A 24,504-nucleotide genomic window follows, 5' to 3' on the forward strand; every position below is an offset into this window, starting at 1 on the left:
AAGCCCCGCTCAGGGACACTGGGCAGACTTGTCATTGCACAGTGAGCCTGGCAGCGGAGAGTAATTCAAGACCAGCGGCGAGTTGGAGTGGCAGGCAGTGCCGGGCCTAGAAATGGTGCCCGAGGTTAGGTTGTGATAAGCTCTGACGTCAGCACTCACGGTGCTTGATGGTGACCCAAGTCCCAAACCAAGAGACAGGATGAGAGCTGTTTTGCCTTGACAGTTTGCATGGTTTTATTAGTACCAAGACCAAAAACACATCCACGCAGAATACAATTCCAGGGTGAGAGGAGAGGAAGTAAAGATGCAAGTGTATCTGTAGAAAGGGTGAATTCGAGAGCTGTGCTGATTCCATTACAAAATCGAACATTCACCACCCGCTGGGATGCTGGTTAGTACCAACACCACAGGCAACTGCAGATGTCCGCAGGATACCAAGCCTTCGTGGCCAGAGCTTACCCTTTTGGTGCCCATTTGGCCTGTGCACACACACTAAGTCATGAAAAAAAATTGGCATCAGAAAGATGCTGAGCCTGAAAAAATAGGACAAATATAAAATATAAAGCAGAACCTCAGAGAGAGGTAGCACATTGGTACTTCAGCTCTGCGCTTCCAAGAGAAAGACCCGCCCCTCCCCCAATCTCGATTAGTATTTATGAGGCCACTTATAAAGCTTCCGCCATTTTCCTTTCTGGAGATCACCGATCTTTTTTTAAGCTAAAAAGTCAGCTTCTTCCAAAGACAAAAGTGCTTTCCCCTCCTGACCGTAGACAGAGTGTAGCGGGCACTCACAAGCAGAGGGTAAATATCGCTTTAACATCAAACCCTAAGAGGTGGCGTCCACTCGCTCTGCTCGGTGTCTACCCCAGGAGGACCACACCACTCAGAACCACCTTCAGACTAAGTGTGACCCCACACTTGTGTTGGGGACCAAGAGCCCCCCTCTCTCCTACCCTGTTCTTTATGGCTTGAGGCCTGTACACCCACCCCCCAGATGCTTCAGGGGTGCAGGGAGAGGAAGCACAGGGCCTACACTGGGTCTCTCTTTGAGCAGGACCCCCAATCTCCTCCTGGAATCTTCTGGACACTCACAGCCCGAGTTTCTGCCCACCTGCCCGGAGCTGTCACAGGGATTGGCTGGGGCCGAGACTCCCACCCACCCACCACCCACCCCAGCAGTTGCTGTGTGTACCCAGGGGCTCGGCTGAGCCGGCCGGTGACTGTGTGCCCTCGTGGGTAGTGCACACAGGGGAAGTGTCCAACATTCTCAACAACACTCTGGCTTGCTTGGATGTCCCAGCGGGGCTGGAGCAGCATGCTGGTCTCAAGGTCCGGCTGGCCCTGGAGGGGCAGGGGCAGCTCCTTCCCGGCCCCTTCCGCAGGAGCCTCAAAAGTGAGTGCTGGAAACTGGGACTTTCTTTTTCCTGCAAGACGGACAGGCACAGGGATCAGCAAGGCACGATGGCGAAGTTCTTATGGAAAGTCGTGCCATTAGGCACTCTTCCCTCTGCGGGGCAAGGCTTCACACCAGGTATTCAGCACCTTGCAGTGTAAGAACTGCAAGCTCCACCTTCCAGTGTGGCGGGGCTGGTGGTTCGGGGCCCCCCGGAAGAACTCCCAGGCTTGTGTGCGAGGTGGAGAAGCCATCCTCTGCCCCACTGCCTCTGCCTTCCTTATCTCGGCCTCCCCTGGGTCTTTATTTATTTATTTATTTATTTATTGCTTTTGGGGTCACACCTGACGATGCACAGGGATTACTCCTGGCTCTGCACTCAGGAGTTACTCCTGGCGGTGCTCAGGGGACCATCTGGGGTGCTGGGAATCAAATCCGGGTCAGCCACGTGCAAGGCAAACGCCCTACTCGCTGTGCTATCTCTCCAGCCCCTGTCTTTATTTATTATTAAATTAAATTTAATTTTTTATAAAGTTGTTCACAATATTTGACTACAGTTACTATTCAAACACCAATTCCACCACCAGACACCTCCCCACCACCACATTTTGAATGTTTCCACCCCGAATCCCAAACCCTGCCCCCAGAGCAGAACTGAAGTAATTTATTTTGTCTAGCTTATTAGGAATAATCTGCTAACAATGAGACCCAAAAAAGGGTTTTTTTAGAAGAAAGTGGGTGAAGATTGTTGTCTTTCACCCAGGAGCCATGAAGCCCTTCTATAAGAGATTAGTAACACATTGTTAAAGGTTGTGCCTTGTGTGCTTTTATGAATATATTTCTCCTTAAGATTGGTTGCCTTCTACTTTATTTATTTATTTGCTTTTTGGGTCACATCCGGGCAATGATCAGGGGTTACCCCTGGCTTTGCACTCAGGAATCACTCCTGGCAGTGCTTGGGGGACCTTATGGGATGCTGGGAATTGAACCCAGGTTGGCCACATGCAAGGCAAACGCCCTACCTGCTGTGCTATTGCTCCAGCCCCAAGTTGCCTTCTACTTTAAACCCCATCAAGTGTGGTGCGCTACTCTTGGTATATCAATGATCTAAAGTATGAGATGTCATGTGACCGCAAATGCGTTCACTTGCCGGGGAGGCTTGTCCAAACGTGTGGAAAGCAGCTATGAGCACCAAGGCAATTGAGTTCTGGAGGTTTTTGGCTGCCAGGGCTGACTCCAGGCCTGTCTCTAAATTTCCCTCTTGGACAAGGGTTCAGTGCTGAGCTGCCTCGGTGGGACTCACGGGAGTGTGGCCATTCTACCAAGAGCCCAGGCGAGTTCTTGTCACCACTCAACCTCACTGCAGAGTTTGGCCAATCACAAGCAGACGTGGCTTCTCAGAGGCCACAAACACAAGCACCCTAAGCTCGCCATTTCTCTCTTCAGACCCGGGCTTAATCCACTCAACGGCCTCTATGTTCTTTGAGAATTTCAGATAACAGATGCTTTGGAATGAACTGCCAGCACAACCAAAAGCCCTTTCAGTGGGAAAAATATTAGCATATTTTGCAATTTGAGGCAAAGTAGATTTCTTATTTTTCCAGAATAAGAAAATATTGAATGTAATTTACAACTTATCTGTGGGTGATAAATCATATTTTTGCTAGACTTTTTTTTAATTGGGTATCCCATCTGCCTCTCCTCACCTTCCCCTCCCTCCATCCCATCCCCACCCCCTGGCCTGTGGGATACTGATCCAGAGAGCACTGGGGACCGGGGGTAGCCCATGCGAGGGGGAAGATGCCCGTGCTCACTGCTGTCCCCCAGGGTAGGGATCTTGGAGTCCCACTGACATGTCCATGGTCTTGCACACATGGAATATTTAATCTCCCAACACCATTCTTTTCCCCTCAGAGTTATTTGTACCACTTTTATTTAGGATACACTGAATTTTATAGATACCTGCCAAGCTTTTCCACATCATCCACTGTTTCTGGCAAGGCAATGCCCTTGGTTTCAGGTAGAAGCATGACAAGACCACCGCAGATGGATGCCAGGACACCTGCAGGACAGGTAGAAGGCATCAGTCCTCTGGAGACTCTGCATGGTTCCCTTGGCCTAGTGCTCCCTCTGGGTGCCATGACAGCTAACTTGACTGACATGACCTCGCTGTCCGTGTTGCTCCTACAATGATGTCAGATGTGTTCCTTTTTCCAACACTGTAGCAGCCCAGCCCATCATCCCTAGACTCTTTCCTTCCTTCCTTCCTTCCTTCCTTCCTTCCTTCCTTCCTTCCTCTCTCCTTCCTTCCTTCCTTCCTTCCTTCCTTCCTTCCTTCCTTCCTTCCTTCTTTCCTCAATAATTTATTGAGTGCCTACTACACTACAAACACTCAGAAAAGATGTCACTTTCAGCTTCAGAGGGGGAAATAGACCCATCATAAAATAATCACCTCTGTTGTTTCTTCCTGCCCCCCACACTATATCCATTCCCCCTTTCCTTCATCCATCATGTTATGTGATAGGTCCCAACCTCTACCCAAGGGCAATCTCCCAGAGCCCACTGGGATCCTTAGATTTAAGTTTCCCACATAAATCTTTACACTTCCAAATAGTAATTCTCTGATCCCAAATAAATGTACCTTGCCTTTCAAATTACTTTCTGAGTTTTTAGGTAGATAATTAGAACAGACTGGGCTGAATTTCTTCTTTCTTTTTTTCTTTCTTTGGGGCTGGAGCGATAGCACAGCGGGTAGGGCGTTCGCCTTACAAGCGGCCAACATGGCCGACCCGAGTTCGATTCCTCCGCCCCTCTCGGAGAGCCCGGCAAGCTACCGAGAGTATTCGATATGCCAGACACAGTAACAACAAAGTCTCCAATGGAGACGTTACTGGGCCCGCTCGAGCAAATCGATGATCAACGGGAGGGCCTTTACCTTTACCTTTACCTTCTTTCTTGAAAAGATTTTTAAAAATTAATTACTGCAAGACAGACCCTTACAAAGCTGCTCACGATTAGGTTTCAGCCATATAGTGTTCCAACACCCATCCCCTCACAAGCACATTTTCCAGTGTCCCCAATTTCCTCCAATCACCACCCTGCCCCTCAGCCTGCCTCTACAGCAGGCAGTTCTCTTCTCCTTCCTTCCCTCCCTCCCTCTCTCTCTCTCTTTCTCAATTTTTTCCTGAATTTCTTTCACATCCTCTTTCATGAATTCTGTGAAGACTGGGGACAAGCAAGATGAGCATGAATGTGATGACTCTCAAGTAGGTTTCTGTGTGTACACATGAGAGGGGTCTGTGTCTCTAGTCTCTTTCCTTAGCATCACAGCAAATGGAGGCAGGATACTGATAGAGATAGGACCCTGAAAAAGACTGAGTTTTTAGTCTTAATAATAAGTCTAAGTTTTATTTATTTTATTCTATTTTTAAATGTAGAAGTACTGCTATTTATTCAGCTATTGATTAAGCTGATTGAATTGGGAATGAACTCCATGTTACTTTTTAAAAAGTTTTTTAAATTGAATACCTGTGATATAAACCATTACAAAGCTGTTCACAATTGGGTTTCAGCCATCCCTCCACCAATGTATTTTTCCCATCACCAATGTCCCCTGTTTCCCCACCACCACCCCTCAACCCCCCACCCCCTACTTCCAGCCTCCCTCTATGGGAAGCACTTTCCTTCTTGCTCTCTCTCTCTCTCCTTTTCCTTTTGTGCATTATGGTTTGCAATGCAGGTGCTAAGAGGTCATGGTGTTTGTTCAGGGAATTCAGGATTTTTATCAGGACAATAAGGTTGACGTAGCTTTTCAATTAACTGGAAGCCTTGGAGTGTGTATGCGACTGCCAAGGCTTCTGGAAGTACAGGGAAGTGGGGGGAGGTAGCCCATTCTGACCCCGAGAAAGTCTGGAGATTTCAGTCACAAAATCTGCGGACCATAATTTTCAGTAGATTATGTCTCGGTGAGATTCATCCTGAGATGGTAGAGTCGAGCCAGGGGCATGGTGGAGATTTTGGATTATGGAAACAAGTGGCTGCTGGGGGATCTGCTTGGGTGGACACAAGCCAACACCACCCCCCACTCCAATTTATTCCAGTCTATTCAGTCATGCACGGGTCTGAGATTAACTGTGGCTTTTGATCAAGTCACTGTCAAGTCATTGTCCTCCCGTTGTTCATTGATTTGCTCGAGCGGTTCCAGTAACATCTCCATCGTGAGACTTGTTGTTACTGTGTTTGGCATATCGAATACATCATGGGTACCTTGCCAGGCTTTGCCGTGCAGGTGAGATACTCTCAGTAGCTTGCCGGGCTCTCTGAGAGGGGCGGAGGAATTGAACTCAGGCTGGCCATGTTCGCTGCTTGCAAGGCAAATGCCCTACCCACTGTGCTATTGCTCCAGCAGGCATTTGCCTTGCATGAGTTCGATTCCTCCACCCCTCTCGGAGAGCCCGGCAAGCTACTATCTCGCCCACATGGCAATGCCTGGCAATCTACCCATGATGTATTCGATATGCCAAACACAGTAACAAGTGTCACAATGGAGACGTTACTGGGCCCACTCAAGCAAATAGATGAACAAAGACAATGACAATGGCTTTTGATAACTTTCAAAATTTATTTATGGATCTCTGTAATAAGGCTAATAAATTAGCTTGTATAGCTGAGCCAGAGGAGGTTTGTGGGTGTGGCTCCCACATACCTAACTTTTGGCTGTTTAATTTCTTGTAAACTTTGCCCCAAGTTGTTGGAGTCCGACCAAAGGCAGAGCGGCAATTTTGGGGTATCTGGAAGTCTGAAGGCACATCAGGCTGCTGATGCACTCGCCCCGCAGATACAGGTTAACCTGCTGGAGGCACCATACCCCCAAGTCTAAGTAAGTTTTAGACTTATTTTTAAAACATACGGAAGATCTACTTTTTTTCCCCTGAAAATGAGTAGTTTTGTTCCCCAGTATCAAAAGTTTCACTGTCTTTGACTTTGAACTTAACAAAAGAAAGTTAAATTGGATGCAGATCATTACAACTCTTCAGCCTAAAGAAAATTGAAATTGTTTAGGGTTCCATATTTCATTGTATTCCTATTGGTTTCATATTTTCTTGTATTCCCATTGGTCCCTCAAAATGAATACTTTTGATGGATAGCATTCATATCCAACATAATAATCACTATGGAGTTATATTAATGCTAAAAATTTTAATAGCACTTAAAATAATATATGAAACAAATTCTCACCAAAAATGATAAGAGGTAGTTCAAGCCACACAGCTGCTAGCCGGAAGAGCAAAAATGGGGCTATGATTCCCCCAAAATCACACAAACCTGAACAGAGAGAAACTCCAAAGTTCCTGCGGATTGAAAATAAAAGTGTTTTAGTGAGAAATATTCAAAGAAAATCAGGATAAATACAATATCAATACATTGAAATAACAAAGAAATGATAACTTTTTCCACTTCGATGGGTTTCCAACCCCCACTTTATTTTTTGGTAAAGGTGGGGGCAGACTTGGCGGTACTCAGGAGTGATTCCCGGCACTCACTCTTGGCAGTGCTTGTGGGAAGATAATGCAGTACTGAGGGTTGATCTGGGGTTGGCTGCACTCAAGGCCAGTGTCCTAACTCATCTACTTCTACTTCTACAGTTTCGACTTCAAATAGTTGATTTTCTCAGGCTCTAAGCAAACCGTTTTTATTCTGTACCATCTGACCAGCCTCAGTGCGAGTCATGGAGAGAAAGGGAACAGATTAACTGAGTCGGAGGCAACTGCCATGTCTGAGGCACCTTCCCTTGGCCATGCTCTGAGCCCACAAATATCCTCCAGGAAAGGAGGCAAATGGGTATAGAGACCCAGGGCACTAGAGTGCTTCCTCTTACAGCGGCGCCTGGGGAAAGGCCCCTGGAGCAGGTGATGCTGATGAGTTCAGATCTTACCTGCAGCTCAGCTGGAGTGCTAACCAGCCTTCCTGGCTCCTATCTAGAACCTTCCACAGAATGACGGCTGTTCATAGAGATATGTGCATAGAGATAAGAGCATAGAGATATGAGAAATTCTTCTTTTCAAACATGCAGTGCAGCCCGCAGGGGGCGACAAAGAGCCGCTGGAAGGCAGCCTTTGTTCCTTGGCTGAATCCAGGCCAGGGCTGAATCCATGCCCCACCAACTGAAGGAAACTAGTTTAGCCTGGAGATCAACCTAAGACGTTGGGTTTCAGAATTACATTGGCGAAATTGCGAAATCAAGGAGGACGTACCGTAAGGTCGTTGGGTACAATTCCGAGTTGACCAAATAAACTATTTCAAAGGCCATAGTTATCCCTAGTCTGCCCACGGTAGCCACTGTGGTCCTTAACCAGGGCATTCCTGCAAACAGAGTTGGGGAGGGAAAAGTGAGGGGTTACTTTTAATAACACTTGACCACACACTTGATATTCCTGATAACTTTTCAGTATTGCAAACCACAATGCCCAAAAGGAGGAGGGAGGGAGGGGGGAGAAGGAAGGGGGGGGGGGGAGAGAGAGAGAGAGAGAGAGAGAGAGAGAGAGAGAGAGAGAGAGAGAGAGAGAGGTGCTCCTTGTAGAGGCAGTCTGGGAGTGGGGTGGTGATGGGAGGAAACTGGGAACACTGGTGCTAGGAAATGTACACAGGTGGAGGGATGGGTGTTGGAACACTGCATGACTGAAACCCGATCATGAACAGCTTTGTAAGGGTCTATCTCATAGTGATTCAATGAAAAAAAAATTTTTTTAAGAAAAAGAAATCAGCCAGAGGGAACATTATTTTTTAAAGAAATATACCAAAATATTTATTGACAATCCTCTGTTATGCTAAAGGTAAGCCAAAAAATAAAAGTTGGATCACAATTACTAATTGTGGGAAACTTTGGACAGTTTCTCATCTTCTTAAGCTCCCCTTTTTATTGTATTTTGCAAGAGTGCCTCACAATTATTCATCATCTTTATTTCTTTTTTTGTGATTTTTTTTAATTTTTTAAAAATTTTTATTAGTGGGGCTGGAAAGATAGCACAGCGGGTAGAGCGTTTGCCTTGCACGCAGCTGACCTGGGTTCGATTCCCAGCATCCCATATGGTCCCCTGAGCACCGCCAGGAGTAACTCCTGAGTGCAGAGCCAGAAGTAACCCCTGTGCATTGCCAGGTGTTACCCAAAAAGCAAAAAAAAAAAATTTATTAGTGAGAGACCATGAGGTACAGTTGTAGACTTACAAATTTTTGTGCTTGGGTTTCAATTATACAATGATCAAATACCCATCCCTCTACTAGTGCCCATTTCCCACCACCACGGATCCCAGTATCCCTCCCACCCCCCATCAGAGGGAACATGTTCTTTTGAGGGGAGGGGGCTCACCAGGGCCTGTTGCGGTGATACTCTGTCAAATGGGCTGCATGATTCATTGCGAGAGCCCTGGGAGGAGGCGCCGCTCAGGCTTGGCATTGCTCAGGAGTCCCCATCAGTTGATGCCCGGGCTGAGCACATGCAGAGCCTGCACCCCTGAACCCTGGGCTAGCACCCAGCCTCAGGTGTCTGATTCTTAACTACGAGTCAGCTCATTCATGTAAAAATGGGCCTTGCCGGCATGCTGCAGCTCTGGACAAAGCACCCCTCCCTTCTCCACAGAGACTAGAGGGGAACGCCAAGCATTCTCTATGAAATCCTCCCTTTTGTGTTTCAAGGGAAGAAGGAGTCAACCATTTCTGTGCTGAAAAGTCGGTGTTCTGGGTTTTGGGAGAGCGATGGGATTCCAAGGCTGCCCTGGCAGCTGGGTAGGAAGGACAGTGTGACCCGAGGGAGGGGGGCAACCCAGAGCAGGGCTGCCTTGGCTCCCGAAAGGAAAACGTTCCTTGATTCTCGGGCTGATATGGAATGCAGCACTAAGTGGTCCTCTTGCTTCGACAATTCTTGCCCTTTCCTGAACCCAAGATGTTTTAGAAGAAAAGTTGGCATGAATGAGGGGAATAGAGGACAATCGAGCTCATTTGGCCAATGGATGTTTTCATGGGAGAACATTCAGCAAACAACAAAAGTGGAAACTCACTGAAAGAAACCCTTACTTAGGAGGATGAGCACAGGAGACCTGGGGTTCAAGGACCCCCCCCCCAATCACTGCCGGGAGGTCCCCATTCCCAAGGCTGGAGTGCAAAGCAGCTGAGAATGCACTGGTGTCTGGGACACCATCTGGGCCTGTAACAACCAGAGCCCGAAGCCAAGGATGGTGGGGGTGGCGTTCAGCTGCTCTGCAAGGAATACTGGGAAATACAGTTTCATTTGAAAGTTGCTTTTCCAAGAAGGCCAGAGAGGGGTCTAGGAAATGCATTGCACCCTGCCCTTATTGAATGAGCAGGCGGTACAGTCGAAGAGTCACGGAAAGTGGATGTTGCCACCCAGATGGCCTGCACCCTGGCCCGCAGGTGCCCTTTCCCCTGCAGCACTCCTTGCCTGCCACCTTGGAAAGAACATGACTGTCTACATCAGCCTCCTGCATGACTGTACTTTTCCTACCAAATCAAGGTCTCTCTGTAGTGGGTCCCACCAACAACCATGGTGCTAGTTACCCACGGAGGCAAGGCTGCAGAGACCTAGAAACCAAAGACATCACACACACCATGAAAATCCTGTGCATATACAGACACACCAGAACATAGACAAGCTTTCAGAGCAAGCACAAAGACGGCCAGAGAATATTCAGAGACCCTCAGAGGATATGCAGAGAAATATATATATATATATATATATATATATATACACATCCAGAGAATATCAGAATATACAGGAATATACAGAATATCAAAAAACAGAGACTATCAGAGAATATTGGGACTGGAGTGATAATACAGCGGGTAGGGTATTTGCCTTGCATGTGGTCGACCCGGGTTCAATCCCCAGCATCCCATATGGTCCCCCAAACACCGCCAGGAGTAATTCCTGAGTGCAGAGCCAGGAGTCATCCCTGAGCATCGCTGAGTGTGACCAAAAAAAGCAAAAAATATATATTAAAAATAAAAAGAGAATATCAGGTAATATACAGAGAGTAGCAGAGACCATCAGAGAATACACAGAGACTATGAAAGAGCACAGAGGAAATATCAGGTGGACTCAGAGAATGTAGATCAGAAAGCACTTCTGGTTGCAGCCTGAAGCAGCCCTGGTCTCTGTGAGCTGGACCTTTCTGGAACAGGCCATCTCTTCCCAGCATGCACTGCCACTGGACTGCCCTAGGACAAAGTGATTCTGGGCACAGTTCAGCACACAACCGAAGGGAGAGTGAAGCAACCCGCTAGGATGCGTGAGTCGTGCCTATGACGTTCATTCACAAACGCTATTCGTCCCAGCCCAGTGCTAAGTTCCTCCTGGAGCGGCAGGTTTCCGCTTGTTTGGGGCCACATACAGCTGTGTGCGTTTAGGAGTGATTCCCGGCTCTACTTGGGGTGGCTCCTGCTGGTGTGGGGAGGGGCCATGTGGTACCAGCAGTTGAACTGGTCCTCCCTCATGCAACGTCTTTGCCTTAGTCCATTGAACTATTTCCCCAGCCCTGCCAGTTTCAAGATAAAGGCTAAAAAGGGACTAAGGGCGAGAAAAAGGCTCAATGGATGGATTGCGTGCTTCACATGCAGGAGGCCTGGGTTCCCCCCCCAGCACCATACGGTTCCCTCCACACACCACAAGGAGTCAGCCGTGAGCACTGAACCAGAGCAGTCCCTGAGCACCACCAGATATGATCCAAAACAAAAAAAAGAGGACCAGAGAGATAGGACGGGAGGAAAAGCCTCACTTTTTGAGTGGCTATGTAGACACCCAACCCTGGTTCCAATTCCTACACCACACTTGGTCTCTGAGCACTGCTAGGATCCACTCCTAAGTCTAGAGCCAGGGACAACCTCTGAGCACCATTAGCTGAGGCTCAAAACCCAAAACCAAACCAAGCAAAAATCAATTTAAAACCAACCAAATGCAAAAGACGAACAGCAGCAACAACAAAAATACAAAAAAAAAAAAAAAAAAAAAAGGAAAAACCAGATCTGTCTTCTACAGAATCAGGCGGACCCAGAGACAAGGATTCCTGCAAGGGAGTCAGGGAAGAGTCAGACGGTTATTGAAGCACAGAGAGGGGCTTTGCACCTGGGGGTGTCAGGGAAATCCCACAGAACTGCTTTCTTCTGAGAGAGACATAAAAGACCCAGTTTTCATTTCACAGTCTTAACCCAAACAGCCAGGTCTGCAGCCACCCTGTGTAAATGCTGGGTTTGCGCTGGTAGCAGGGTGCAGTGAAAAATGAAAGGGCTTTGTTTGTCAGACTTTAATTAGAGCTCCAAAAATCGAGGTCAAGAGCAGTGAGTAGTAAATGAGGAGACAGAAGAAAACTGATTTCTTTTTCCAGAATTTCATCCTCCAGACCATGGAAAAGTGGAAGGGAAGTTTCTGTTTGGTGCTTTGGCCTCGGTAGGGGTGCCAGTCTGCTGCTGACATGTTTGAAACAACCAAACATGATGGGAGGGAGAGACTTACTGATGCTAATCCAACAGACCAGGCACCAAGCCCAGAGGCTGCTTTAAGTGGGAAAACAGGACTGCCAACTTCGGCAGCCTGGCTGACCCAGAGCGGGAGGGAATGGAGATTTATTCTTGCCAGTTCATCAAAGCCAAGTGGGGACCAGTCCAAGGCGCTTAATATGCCTCTAAGATGGACCCCAGCTCCCCTGCTGCCACATACAGGCCTCCGTGCCCCAAAATGATCATGGAGATTGTCCCGTTCTCTAGCACAGACCCCACCGAGCCTTGATTTTTGCTCACAGCATCTCCCCTGAATGTCATTGTACAAATGGCTGCAGCTGCTGAGAGTGGGTTCACAGTAACCAGTCCCAGGGTTGGAGTACAGTCCTATACTCCACTCTGGGGAACCTTGCTCTGCTCTCAAAAAAACTCACTGCCTCCTTCCTTCCTGCTCTGACTTCTTCCTTCATATGCTGAGTTCTGCCTCCAGGACCCTTCCAAATTCCAGGATTAAACGCTCACCTCACTGACTTTTTTTGTTTGTTTGCTATTTCTGCAAGTACTATATTCTTTCCTTTAGCATCAGATCTTATAGTGTCCAGTCCCTTAACAGGTTGTGGACCCTCTGAAGCCCAGAACTACACCCATCCTTGTGTTACCCCACCCTTTGCATGGGCCAGAGTAGCCAGGACACATGCTGAGAAACCAAGGTAACAATGTAAGCGGTGGCACAAATGCAAATTATGGAAAGTGATGGAAAGTCAACTGCATCCACATGATGCAGTGATGGAAAGTCAACTGCATCCACATGAGCTGGAGCTCACCCTTTGCACCCATGAGTGAGCCTCCACGTGCAGAGAGCAGAATGATCTCGTGCACAGATTCAGCACAAGATTGAGACATCACTACAGACTGCCTGGTACTGTGATTTGGAGGCAAATGGTACATTTCCCAGGGATAAGATGTTCCCCATTTCTTGATTATTTTGATTTGAATTTTTCATCTTAGCTGCAGTACATATTGGGGAAACCATTACCTTCTGGTAAGAATGCAGTGACAAAACATGCCACCCCTGCTACTATGTTGCTGATAGCAAAAGGAAGACGGCGGCCTAAGCGTTCAATGGTCAGTAAGATCAAGATCGCTCCTGGTAACTCCACCACTCCGGAAATGAGGAAGTCAATATAGAGGTTGCCTCCTATGATTCCCAGGCGCATGACGAGTCCTTGGTAAACCACGGCACTTGTGAACCTGCAGCAAACATCAAGACAGCAGAGAGGCAGGATTGAAACGGCACATCAGCAGCTGAGAAATAGGGCAATGCTGCAAATTTGACACAAACTTTAAAATCCATCAAAAGTCGAACTTACCAAGCAAACATAAGAATAAGGGTGCACTTCCTCATTTGGGGAGTTCTCACCAGATCTAAAAAGGATGGGTTACTAACTTCCTCATCTGTAACAGTGATCTACACAAGAGAAGCAGATTTCAGTAGCAATAGACAGCAAGACCTGCATTTGAGACTTGTTCATTAACCACATGCAAAGTCACCAAATCAAATGATCTCATTCAACCAACCAGGCTCTTTCACTGTAGGTCTGAAAAGGGTAATCTCTGATGTGCTTAATATGTCCCATTTCCGAGATTTATGAACACAACAAATGTCTATTTTGGGGTTAATAGCAATAGCATTTCCTGTTGACCTGCACTGAGTGCTTGGGGAAGGAAGGTGTGCTCTATGATGAGTTGCATGTTTATTAAACCGGAGAAAATTAGCATGAACATGACTAAATTTGGTAGAATCCCACTGAGGACTCAGCTCTGAAATCCTGAGACATAATGTTGACAAATGAGAGAACAGTTCAGTCTGTCCATCTGCTAGAATCTAGCCTGCAGGTTCCCCCAGGAAAAGTCAGCTCAGCTCTATTTGGTCATGCCCCAAATTGGTTCTTTCTTTCATTAAATTAAACAAATATCACCTGTGTTGTGTTCCATATCAGACACTAAAGGAAGTTGAGCTGAAGAGTAAACCTACCAACACCACATTTGGCGAAATACCTTAGGTCCTGACTTCCCTTCCCCTGAATGATCTTTCCTGTCTCAGCGATATTTGATAGCTCTGACCTTACCTCGACTACTGGATACCTATTAGGGCACCAGTTTGACATCTGGCCTAGATGGATAGCTTTCTCCCTTCATGAGCTCTGGAGCTCACAGGACAGTCTTGTGGCATCAAGTAAAGTGTCTTCACCACAGGCTCAGGTCATTAACCGCCTGAGATGCTTGCTGAAAAATGCATGCACATGCCTTGGCTATATCTGGTCCCTGAGTTCATTGCCAATCTTTGTTCTGTAAGTGTCTGGGAATGAGAAACCCTTCTTAGTGCTCACTCTCATGGCAGATCCAGATACGAATGAGTAAAAATTGAGATAAATGGTCCCCAAACTGGGGAGGTCAAGAGTTCCTCTCCTAGCAGCTAATGGAATTTGGCTTAGAACAAATCTACACTAACCAACTCTTTGTAATATTACATCAGTGAGTCAACCTGAGCTTGATCTCTGCTCCAATGCTTCCCCCAGAGAAAGTCACATACACAAAAAAAAGACTACTAAAATACTTCTTTGAATTATTACCCTTTGAATTACTACCCTTGATCTTCCCAATTAGGTAATTCTTCTGGATTAGGGCACATTTTTCATATCTGACCATCTCTGAAATTGGGATATGTCTTACAGTAGAGCTGAGAGGAAAGCCAGGTGGTGACAATAACAAATACTCCATCAAATGACCTCATGTCTTAAAATCAAGAGTGGATTAGGGCAGGATTCAACCACTGGTCCACAGACCAGGAAAAGTCCACTGAAATGTCCTGCTGGTCCACAAAAGAGGTCTATCGTGGTATGCCTGTGTCAGTACTATTGTAAATGTGGCATATATAATATTCTTATCAAAAGCAGTGTTTTTGTTTCTGCTTCAGCAGCCTGCAAAATATTTCTTCAATAGTTACTGGTCTGTGGATATAGGAAGATTGAAAATCAATTCTTTTAACAGAATACAAAACTTATACCAAGAATAGTAGAGATATGTACCAGGAGAATTGCTCCATGGCTTAGAAGCTGGCCTCACATGCTGGGGGAAATGGCAGCTCAGATAGAGAAGGGACCACCAAGTAAAGGGTGCTTGGAGGGCCAGGTCGGGATAGGAGATGCGTGCTGAAAGTAGACTATAGACCGAACATGATGGCCACTCAATACCTATATTGCAAACCACAACACCCAAAAGTAGAGAGAGAACAAAAAGGAATGCCCTGCCACAGAGGTAGGGTGGGGTGAGGGTGGTGGGAGGGATACTGAGATCATCGGTGGTGGAGGATGGGCACTGGTGGAGGGATGGGTACTCGATCATTGTATGACTGAAATATAAGAATGAAAGTTTGTCAGTCTGTAACTGTACCTCACGGTGATTCATTAAAAAATTAAAAAAATAAAAAATAAAATAAAATACGATTCTTCAAACCTTAAAAAAAAGAAAACCTTTTTAGTTTGATATGATATAATTTGTTATTTTGTTTGCCAGTAGAATTGAATCTTTGAATATTCCTTTGAAGTCAATATAATAAAGAATTCTATGTTTTCTTTAAAAAAAAGAAAATCACTTCTTATAGTCAGTGAAACAGTAGTTGCTTAGGAGATAAGATTCAGGGTGGTACTCATTGTTGCCATCATGAATTCTTTTCTCCTCCTCTAGAGCAAAGAAGTCACTGCAGTGTAGATGGGCTTGAGCTTCCGGCTGAAGCTGCACTTCCCAGGCTGTCTTTTAGCTTTGGCAGCCTTGTGGGAATATCTCAGCAATGAGGTGGCTGTGGAGGTTGTGAGTAGGAATTCTGGGTCTCAGCCTTGAAAAGGGCAGCTGCTTGCTCTTCCCTCACCAACTTCCTGTTCCTGAGGAGGAGCAGGAGGAAGAGGAAGGGTTGAGCAAACACTCCCTTGTAGGTGAGGTGGAGAACAAGATCAGAGCCTGGGCCCTGAGCCCTCAAGCTGCATTCCAGTGTGGCTGTGCACCTTGGTTAGGGCAGGGAGAGAGAAGGATACTTTCTTTGTTTTGCTGTTCTATCTTTGAGGTCTCTGGTTCAGCAGGAAGTTAGCTGCATTAAAATGGTCTTCCAGCTAATCTAATTTTTATTTATTTATTTTTTATTAGTGAGACACCATGAAGTACAGTTGTAGACTTACAAATTTTGTGCTTGGGTTTCAATTATACAATGACAGAGTACCCATCCCTCCACCAGTACCCATTTCCCACCACCACGGATCCCAGTATCCCTCCCACTCCCCCATCTCCAACATCCCACGCTGCCTCTGTGTCAGGGCATTCCCCTCTGTTCTCTCTCTCTCGTTTTGAGTGTTGTGCTTTGCAAAAGAGGCATTGAGTGGCAATCATGTCTGGTCTATAGTCTACTTTCGGCATGCTTCTCTCATCCTGGGAGGATCCTCCCAACACCCTTTATTTGGTGCTCCCTTCTCTATCTGAGTTCCCTTTACCCCTAGCATGTGTGGCTGGCCTCCAAGCCATGGAGCAAAATTTTTAAGGTCCCAGCGAAAGATTTTTTTTTTTATAAAACCTAACTTTACTTTACAGCTCCAAATTAAGGTAGGGATTCCCCAAAAATGATAGACACTTAGTGTAAACTTAGTATATAAATATAAACTTAGTATATTAGAGTCTTATTGAAATGTTTTCCACAATTAGTGTCTACATGTTGCCAACACTGAAATGGCTAGCGTCTATGGAGTCTAAATATTTGCCTTATTCTGGGCTAGGTACTTTTTGTGGACCTTTTACTTTTCATTAAAACTTCGTATAACTGAAACCCAAGCACAAAAATATGTAAGTCTACAACTGTACCTCATGGTGTTTCACTAATAAAATTTTTTTTAAAAACTTCATAAAGTTATATTTTTATTAATTTCACTTTGTAAATAAGAAAGATAAGGCTATTAAGGATTAAACAGTAGGAACTGGAGCCAGGGATGTGACTCAGTGGTAGAGCACTGAGTCCCTCACATGTGAGATGCCCTGGATTTTATGCCTAGTATCATCACTCTTTTCTCCCCTCAGACATGGATGACCAAAGAGAGAGGAAGGAAGAGGTGGAGGAAAGGGCAGAGGAAGGAAGGAAGGAAGGAAGGAAGGAAGGAAGGAAGGAAGGAAGGAAGGAAGGGAGGGAGGGAGGGAGGGAGGGAGGGAGGGAGGGAGGAAGGGAGGGAGGGAGGGAGGGAGGGATAATTTAAGCCAGGGTTTTAACCCAGGTTGCTGATACAAGACTTCTTCCTTCTTTTCCTTCTCCTCCTTTTCCTTTTCTTTTTTTTCCTTTTAGCTCACAACTGGGCATTGCTCAGGGGTTACTCCTGGCTCTACACTCAGGAATCTCTCCTGGCAGTGCTCCAGGGATTATATGAGAAGCTGGGGATCGAACCCAGGTCAATCATGTGCCAGGCAAACACCCTCCCTGCTGTACTCGCTATAGCCCCTAAAAGTTCTTCTTCTAACCCTCTACAGTGCTAAATATAGGGACAAACAAACAAACAAACAAACACTGTCCTCCATTGTTCATCCATTTGCTCGAGCGGGCCCAGTAATGTCTCCATTGTGAGTCTTCTTGTTACTGTGTTTGGCATATTGAATACTCTCGGTAGCTTGCCAGGCTCTCTGAGAGGGGCAGAGGAATCGAACCTGGCTCGGTCAGGCTGGCTGCACGCAAGGCAAACGCCCTACTGCTGGGGGTACTTGAGCAAATGTAGGGAAGGGTTTTGTATTCTAGGAAAGCTCTTTTAAACTTGTGGCTCCTTCTCTATTTCTTTAGAGGGAAGAGGGCCTCCTAAAAATGTTCAGGGGATCTGAGGACCACTCTGGCAATGGTCCAGCTCTGGATGGCCACCTGGGACACCCCAGTGATGCTCAGGAGACCTTCTGGTGCCTGGAATGGAAAATGGAGACTTCACATTCCAGGCACATGCTCCATCCCTGTGGGCTGTACTCCCCGCACCCCCTGATTCTTCTACATATATTTTGAGAAAGATATTATGAACTTGATTAAAAATCAAGCCTTGGAGCCAGAGTAATAGTACAGTGAGTAGATCATTGACCTTGCATGTGGCCAACCCAGGTTCAATCCCTGGCACCCATATGGTCCTCTGAGCCCACCAGCAGTTATCCCTGAGCACAAAGCCAAGAGTAAGATATGAGCACTGCTGGGTGTGGCCCCCAAATAAACAAACAACAACAGCAACAACAAAATCAAGTCTTTAGTTTAATAGTATTATTTTATGGAAAAGTGATACATGAGTGAAGTCTATCTTCCCTGGTCAGTTGAGGCCTGAGAGTACGTCTAAGCAACAGATTCTGCGTGCGAATACAGCTGGCCTTCTGTTTACTCACATGCCTTCCATAATGACGCAGATACACTTAAAGATGATCCAACAACTGGTGTCCAAGACGGTGAGACACTAGGAGCCTTGGCTGGAGTTCACCTGGTTGAGTTTTGGCAACTCCTGTCCAGCCCTTGTTCTTTCACAGCAATTTCGTGCTACCTTGTGAAATTATTTTTTTTCTCGTGCCAACCATTTCCCAAATTTTGCTCAGTCAGAATCAAATACCAAAAGATAGAAGTGCTATACGCATGTTTTACAATTTACCCATTTGGTATTTGATTTACATTCAGTTGCAATTTAGTAAAGTCAGACTTTTGCTTCTGTGAGCTTTGACAAACATATTGAGTCGTATCACCACCATCATGGTATAGAATATTTCCACGGACCCCAAAGGTGTCTCCTCCTCTATGCTGTCTATACTCTGCCCCTACCCTTTACTTCTTTCTGTCATTACAGTGTTGCCTCTTCTAGAATTTCTCATAAGCAGAACACTCAGGACATTGAGCTTGGCATGTATTTTGCTCTATGTTTACGGCATCTAAGTCGTGCCTGTCAGCTCTGACTCGGAGCAGTCAGGTGGGAAATGCTCCAGGTAAGTTTTTTTTTTGTGGGTCTAGTTGCCCGGGAAGGCCACTGAGAGGACAGGGCCTTGCTACCAATCCAACTACCATCTGTTTCCTGGTGCTTATTTACCGAGCAGGCTCCTGCTGGCTCTGCCTCTAACTTGTCTTTTCATCCTGCCAAGACTTCTGTTTGACCTCAACAATGACGTGGCTTGTGTCAAAAGACGACTTTGTCCGTCCTTCTTTGAGGATGCCAGCTTTATTGACTGTTCTTCCCAGCACCTTTCTGGAACACTCTTTTAGCTGACTTTATAGCCAAGGGAAAGAAAGTCATCAATCAGAAACAACAATCTGGTGTAAAGACAGAGTTCAGAGCTTCCTGTTGAGGGGGTGGGGGGACATTCTGAGCAAGACAACCAGCCAGAGGGGGCCGGCAATGCGCCATTTCCTCAGAACAATGCCTTACGGATGAGCCTTAGTTTTCTTCACTACCTGAGGGTAGTGACACTCCCTCAGCGGTATCTGGAGAATCAGTTGGATAATCCCTCACCCCTCCCACGTGGGCACAGGAGGTGCTCATTGATGGACAGGAAGTGCTCAGTAATGGCAGCTGACCACATGGCAATGGTTAGTCTGACAGTTCAGAGGCACTGACTTCCATTTCATCTTTCCCTGGCTGCCTTTCCTCCTCTCAGTTGGGAGCCCACACCTCCTGCTGCTGTGCATAAAGGTTCATACCGTTCACAGGAGCCAACACAGGCTGCTTTGGTGAGAGAAGAGTCACTGTGCTTCACCCCCCACTACTTTTTCTTTAAGGAATGCTTTCTCGTTATTTTGCATTGTCTTAGATCTAGGGGATTTATGTCACCAGCATATTGGTGCCAGAGTGACTTCACACAGATGCACACACAAGCTGATCAGAGGATGTGCTACTCAAAGGCAGGACCCTGAGTCAATGGGGCATCGCTGGGAGCCTGGTGGACATGCCTCCGACTCTAGGCATCACCCCAGGAGGCCCCTTTTGGGAGTCAGGAAGCAGAGACCGAACCTAGTGGCCTGTGAGGCCGAGACACAGCCAGGGTGGCCATGAAGACAGCAGCCTTTCAGCTCACAGCTTCCACTCCTTACTCTCCTAACGGGGATTTTTCTTTAGTGACCACATACCCCAGGGCCAGGAGAGTCTCTCACGAGGAGAGGAGTTCATCTGCTCTTGAGGCTAACAGTTGCTGTGTCACGAGGTCCCTACCAGCTCTGTGTCCCAGAAACTCATCTCTGAAAGGTCTGGTGAACACCTGAGGAGAGTGGGCACACTGATTTGGAGCACCAGGAGTTACCTTTAAGATTAAGTAACCATTTGCTCTTTCAGAAAAGCATAAGGACATGGAGGAAATGGTGTGGTGACAACTGGGGGATCCACTGTCCCCTCAGCCCGCTGCCTGGTGGACACACCAATAACCACTTGTGGGCCCGGAAATTCATCCTGAACCTCACTGAGCTTTAATCAGCTTCTGGGTGGCAATATAGGGACCTGTGTCTGTAAAAGAGGTTGCCTGAGTATTTGGGGGGGGGGGTTGTTGATGATGCCTCCTTTCAAACCAGAAGCAGGTAAAAACCACCAGCTCCTGTGCCAGAGAACCAGTTAGACTGAAGTGACCAGGAGCATTTTCTGCTTATTCAGGATACTGAGAACAATTCTCAGTCACCTAGTCCAGAGCTAGTCAGTGAAAATAAAGTGCAGGTCACACTGTCTTGAGTTTCCACTGGCCACACTACTCATGGGAAAAAGAAATGGGTCAAAGTGTCATCATTTGTTCCACTATGTAGAATTTTATCTCAGGTGTCATTATGAGATCTTCTATTTGTTTTGTTTTGCTTTGGGGCCATATCTGGAAGTGCTGAGGACTTACTCTTGGCTCAGTGCTCAGAGATCACTCCTGAAGGGCTCAGATAACTATATAAGGGTGTCAGGAATCAAACCCAGGTCAGCACCTTAACCCCTGCACTACCTCTCTGGCCCTTAACGCTATTATTGAGGTGTTTTCTAGGTTTAATTTCCCGGTGAATCCATTTGTGGCTTCTCTCAGACCAGCCTCTCCCTGGCCACTGCTGGCGGGAACTGTCCTAAGCACAGCAAGTTTCAACAGCGGCCTGCCAGCTCTCAGGGTCAGACCCTTGGTAGAGAAAATGCGCATTCCTGTCATTCAACTCTGACCTGAGCACCCCCTCCCATCCCCCAACCCCACCACAGGCAAACAGCCCAGAACAGCTCAGCATCCCCAAGGAGCCCAGTACTAGCAAAGGTCAACGGGTTGCCACTGGGACCACAAGCTGGAACATTTCTTTATTCCTTAAAAATGAATCTGAGAGGCTTTTTATCCACAGCAGAGGGGGAGGTTTTAGGGTAACACACTCAGGGGCTGGAGAAACAGTTGCCTTGAATGCCTCTGACCTGGGTTCAATCCTTGGCAACCCCCTGTGATTCCCTGAGCCTGCCAAAAGCAATCCCTGGGCAAAGAAGCAGGAGTAAACCCTGAGCAGCACTGGGTATGGCCCAAAATAAAGTCACAGACATGGACGGAAGATGGGAGGGACGTCACTTACTCCTACAACTTTGTACTAAAGACTCAGCAGCTGATGGAGCGGCTGGTAAAACGTGGTGTTCATCAACCAACTTAAACAAGTCAAAGTTGGTTGCCAACAGAGGGGAAACAGGAGGCCTAGGGCCAGCTTTCACAATGCTAATGCATGGGGTCTTCAGTGAGGAGAGCAGAGCATGCTTGGACCCCCAACATAGTGGCTGAAGACCCACGAACCACTTGTTAGCCAAGGAATTTTTGAAGAAGAAGAAGAGCAGGCAGTTGGGCATTGAACCAAATCACCTACAGATTCCTCCAATACGCACAAACACCCAAAAAAATCACCACTCACTGCTGCCCACAAAGTCATCTTCATTTCTGAAAGATTCAGACACAAGTTTAAGACAAGCACTGTCTATTTATACCTAGTGGCCACAAACAGAACTTAACGCTATTGTAAGCATGTGATACAAACTATAATAATTAAATGTGCTTAGACTTTGACCAAATTATTGTGATGTCTTTTTTTTTCTTTTTGCTACTATAAATGTGAAACTCCTTTGCTGTAATGATTTGAAGGGAAAAAAATTTGTTTTCCTAAATCAGAGTTACTCAAACTGAATCGCGCATTCTGAATAATTTACTTTATTTGAAAAAGATTAGGGGTGGGGTAGGGGATTCCCCTTAACTCTGGACATCACACATTTTTTTTATTCCCAGTACTGCCCCCATGCTATGGAACTCTGGAATTTAGAGAACAAAATCCTCTGATCCTCACTGTCTTCTGGAGAAGAATTGATTGCACTGCATCCTAAATGGGTCTTTTGAAGTATTTAAACTAAGACTTTGCTTTAAATATGGGAAAACTTCAATTTACATTATTTTGCTTATTTCTCATAATAAATAAGTCCTTACTCGTAAAATGAATGTTTTTAGAATGAGGACTATTTCTATCTATTAGCAGCGCCAACCAGCTCATCCCTGGACCGAGAGATTAGATCCATGTACACACAGGAAAAGAAGGAGTTGAGGGAGGACCTCATCTCTAGGCACTCGTCCCCTTGAAATGAAACTGTCAACCAGTCCCGTGCCGGTCCATACATGCATGTACCAAGAGTGGGTCCAAGGCTCATGAGCATTTTCCGCAAGCAGCAATGTGGGTTACATGCACCGTCTCCCACCAACCTCCATCTGTCAGATACATGTGAGGGATACACCCTGGAGAGCTAACCCCCCCTCTGTGCAGATGTGCTTGGGCATCTTGGAGGAGCCTCTCCCTTCCTTTTGCCTTTGCATGAGTCACATTTGGACTCTGCGGGGAGATGGGCAGTCCAAAGTTAGTAAGTGTAAGCTTCCGGGAGTCATTTTTTGGGTGTTTATAAACAAAAAATATACATCTTTGGAGGCAAACATATGAGGGGACCCATGGCAGTGTGGGAGTTGAGCTCATCATCTGAGTGTCACCAAGGCGCCCCTCTCCACCCAGTCAACGGCCTGAAGCTCAGCTGGAATCCACAACACTGAAGACCACTGGTGGAGAGAGTCCTCCCAAGCAGGCCCTTCCTGGTGACTCTTAGCCAGCCTGGCCCAGGGTTCAATGCGAGGATCTGGGGATGCAGTACTGCTTGGACCCCACAGTGTCAGGGATCACCTTGGCCCCCTCCTCTACCAGTGCTAGGGGTCTCCAGGACTGCATCCAGTGCTGCTTTGGGGCCAAGTGGCGCTAGAGATTGAATAGGAGTGCATTTTAGCTCCTGTAATAGTTCTTCAATCCCACTATTCTTTTCAAAACTTCCTGATTACTGTGTCCTTAAAACTAGCAGGAAGGTTGTAGACTGTGAACTAATCTAGACTCAGAAATGGAAACTTGCTTAACAATGAATCTGTTTATCAGCTCTTGCTCAAAAACGGGCTCAGTATGGAGACAATCCCTACCTCACACCCAAGAGAGAGGGGGCACAAGGGGTCCAGATGAATTCAGACCCAAACATGACCTCCTGGGACATCAGCTCAGGGGACACTGCACTGTAACCTTCAGCTAGAGAAGAATGTTTCTTTAAAAAACAAAACTTCATAAAACAACTGATCAGCAAAAAATATAGACACTTGGTTTGACGATCAAATCAGTTTAAGGATTATCATTCAATAAATAGCACAGTGGTAGGGCGTTTGCCTTGCACATGGCCAACCTGACCGGCCCGGGTTCAATTTCTCCACCCCTTTTGGAGAGCCCGGCAAGCTACCAAGAGTATCTCGTCTGCACGGCAAAGCCTGGCAAGCTACCCATGACGTATTCGATATGCCAAACACAGTAACAACAAGTCTCACAATGGAGACATTACTGGGTCCGCTTGAGCAAATCGATGAACAATGGGAGGGCAGTGACTGTGACAGTGACATTCAATAAAGAAGAAAAGAGGCAACGTTCTCAAATAGCTAAAATCCTGCAAAGTCTCAAGCCAGCAGAGAGCAATATTGAGGATAGAGAAAGAGATCTGATAGGGCAAAGGAGACAAGATACGAATCCCATAAAATGGGTAAAGCACCGACCGGGGGATTCTGAGTAGTAACCAAGTCACAAAGCACTGTTGTGCCCGAAATGGCACTGAACCTCTCTTGTAACCAGAGCCATGGAGAACACTCAGGAGAGGGTGCCCAAATTAGAAGCCTGGGAAGTGCCCAGTGTGGCTGGAAGCCACGGGATTGTCCCCAGATACAAGGGGCTGTTGCTTAGGGTACTCATCTTGGAGCTCTCCTGGATCCAGAAGTTCCACTTCTGAGCATCACATGCCATGGGAAATCAGACAAGACTCCAAAAAGAGTGTCTGAAAACACTTATCACAGTTCTTGGAGGCACCAGGGCCTGTCCCTGGGAAGCTGGAGACAGTGAGACAGCAGATGGCGCAGGTGGAGTCTGCACAGTGCTCCCTGGTGAGCTGGGTGGGTAGAGTTTCCAAATACCATGTCATGGTGCAAAGAAGTAAGAAACGAACATGACCTAGAGCAGGGCTGCTTAAATTCCCTCCACTCACGAC

The 24,504-nt window shown here is 46.6% G+C and overlaps 1 protein-coding gene across 1 annotated transcript in view; it reads right to left on the reverse strand.

Annotated features, from left to right (window-relative positions):
- Nucleotides 1-215: 215 nt before the first annotated feature.
- The window catches only part of SLC22A3 (solute carrier family 22 member 3), a 75,869-nt gene continuing 51,580 nt past the window's right edge, over nt 216-24,504 (reverse strand). Inside the window, exons 6-11 of the mRNA XM_056126165.1 lie at nt 13,270-13,367; nt 12,936-13,150; nt 7,648-7,756; nt 6,632-6,744; nt 3,356-3,455; nt 216-1,424 (exon numbers count right to left, since the gene is read on the reverse strand). Coding sequence (XP_055982140.1) covers nt 1,388-1,424; nt 3,356-3,455; nt 6,632-6,744; nt 7,648-7,756; nt 12,936-13,150; nt 13,270-13,367 — 672 coding nt within the window. The 3' untranslated portion in view covers nt 216-1,387. The remainder of the gene's footprint in view (nt 1,425-3,355; nt 3,456-6,631; nt 6,745-7,647; nt 7,757-12,935; nt 13,151-13,269; nt 13,368-24,504) is intronic.

Source organism: Sorex fumeus, unplaced genomic scaffold, assembly GCF_029834395.1.
Source record: "Sorex fumeus unplaced genomic scaffold, SorFum_2.1 ptg000061l, whole genome shotgun sequence".
Classification (NCBI taxonomy): domain Eukaryota; kingdom Metazoa; phylum Chordata; class Mammalia; order Eulipotyphla; family Soricidae; genus Sorex; species Sorex fumeus.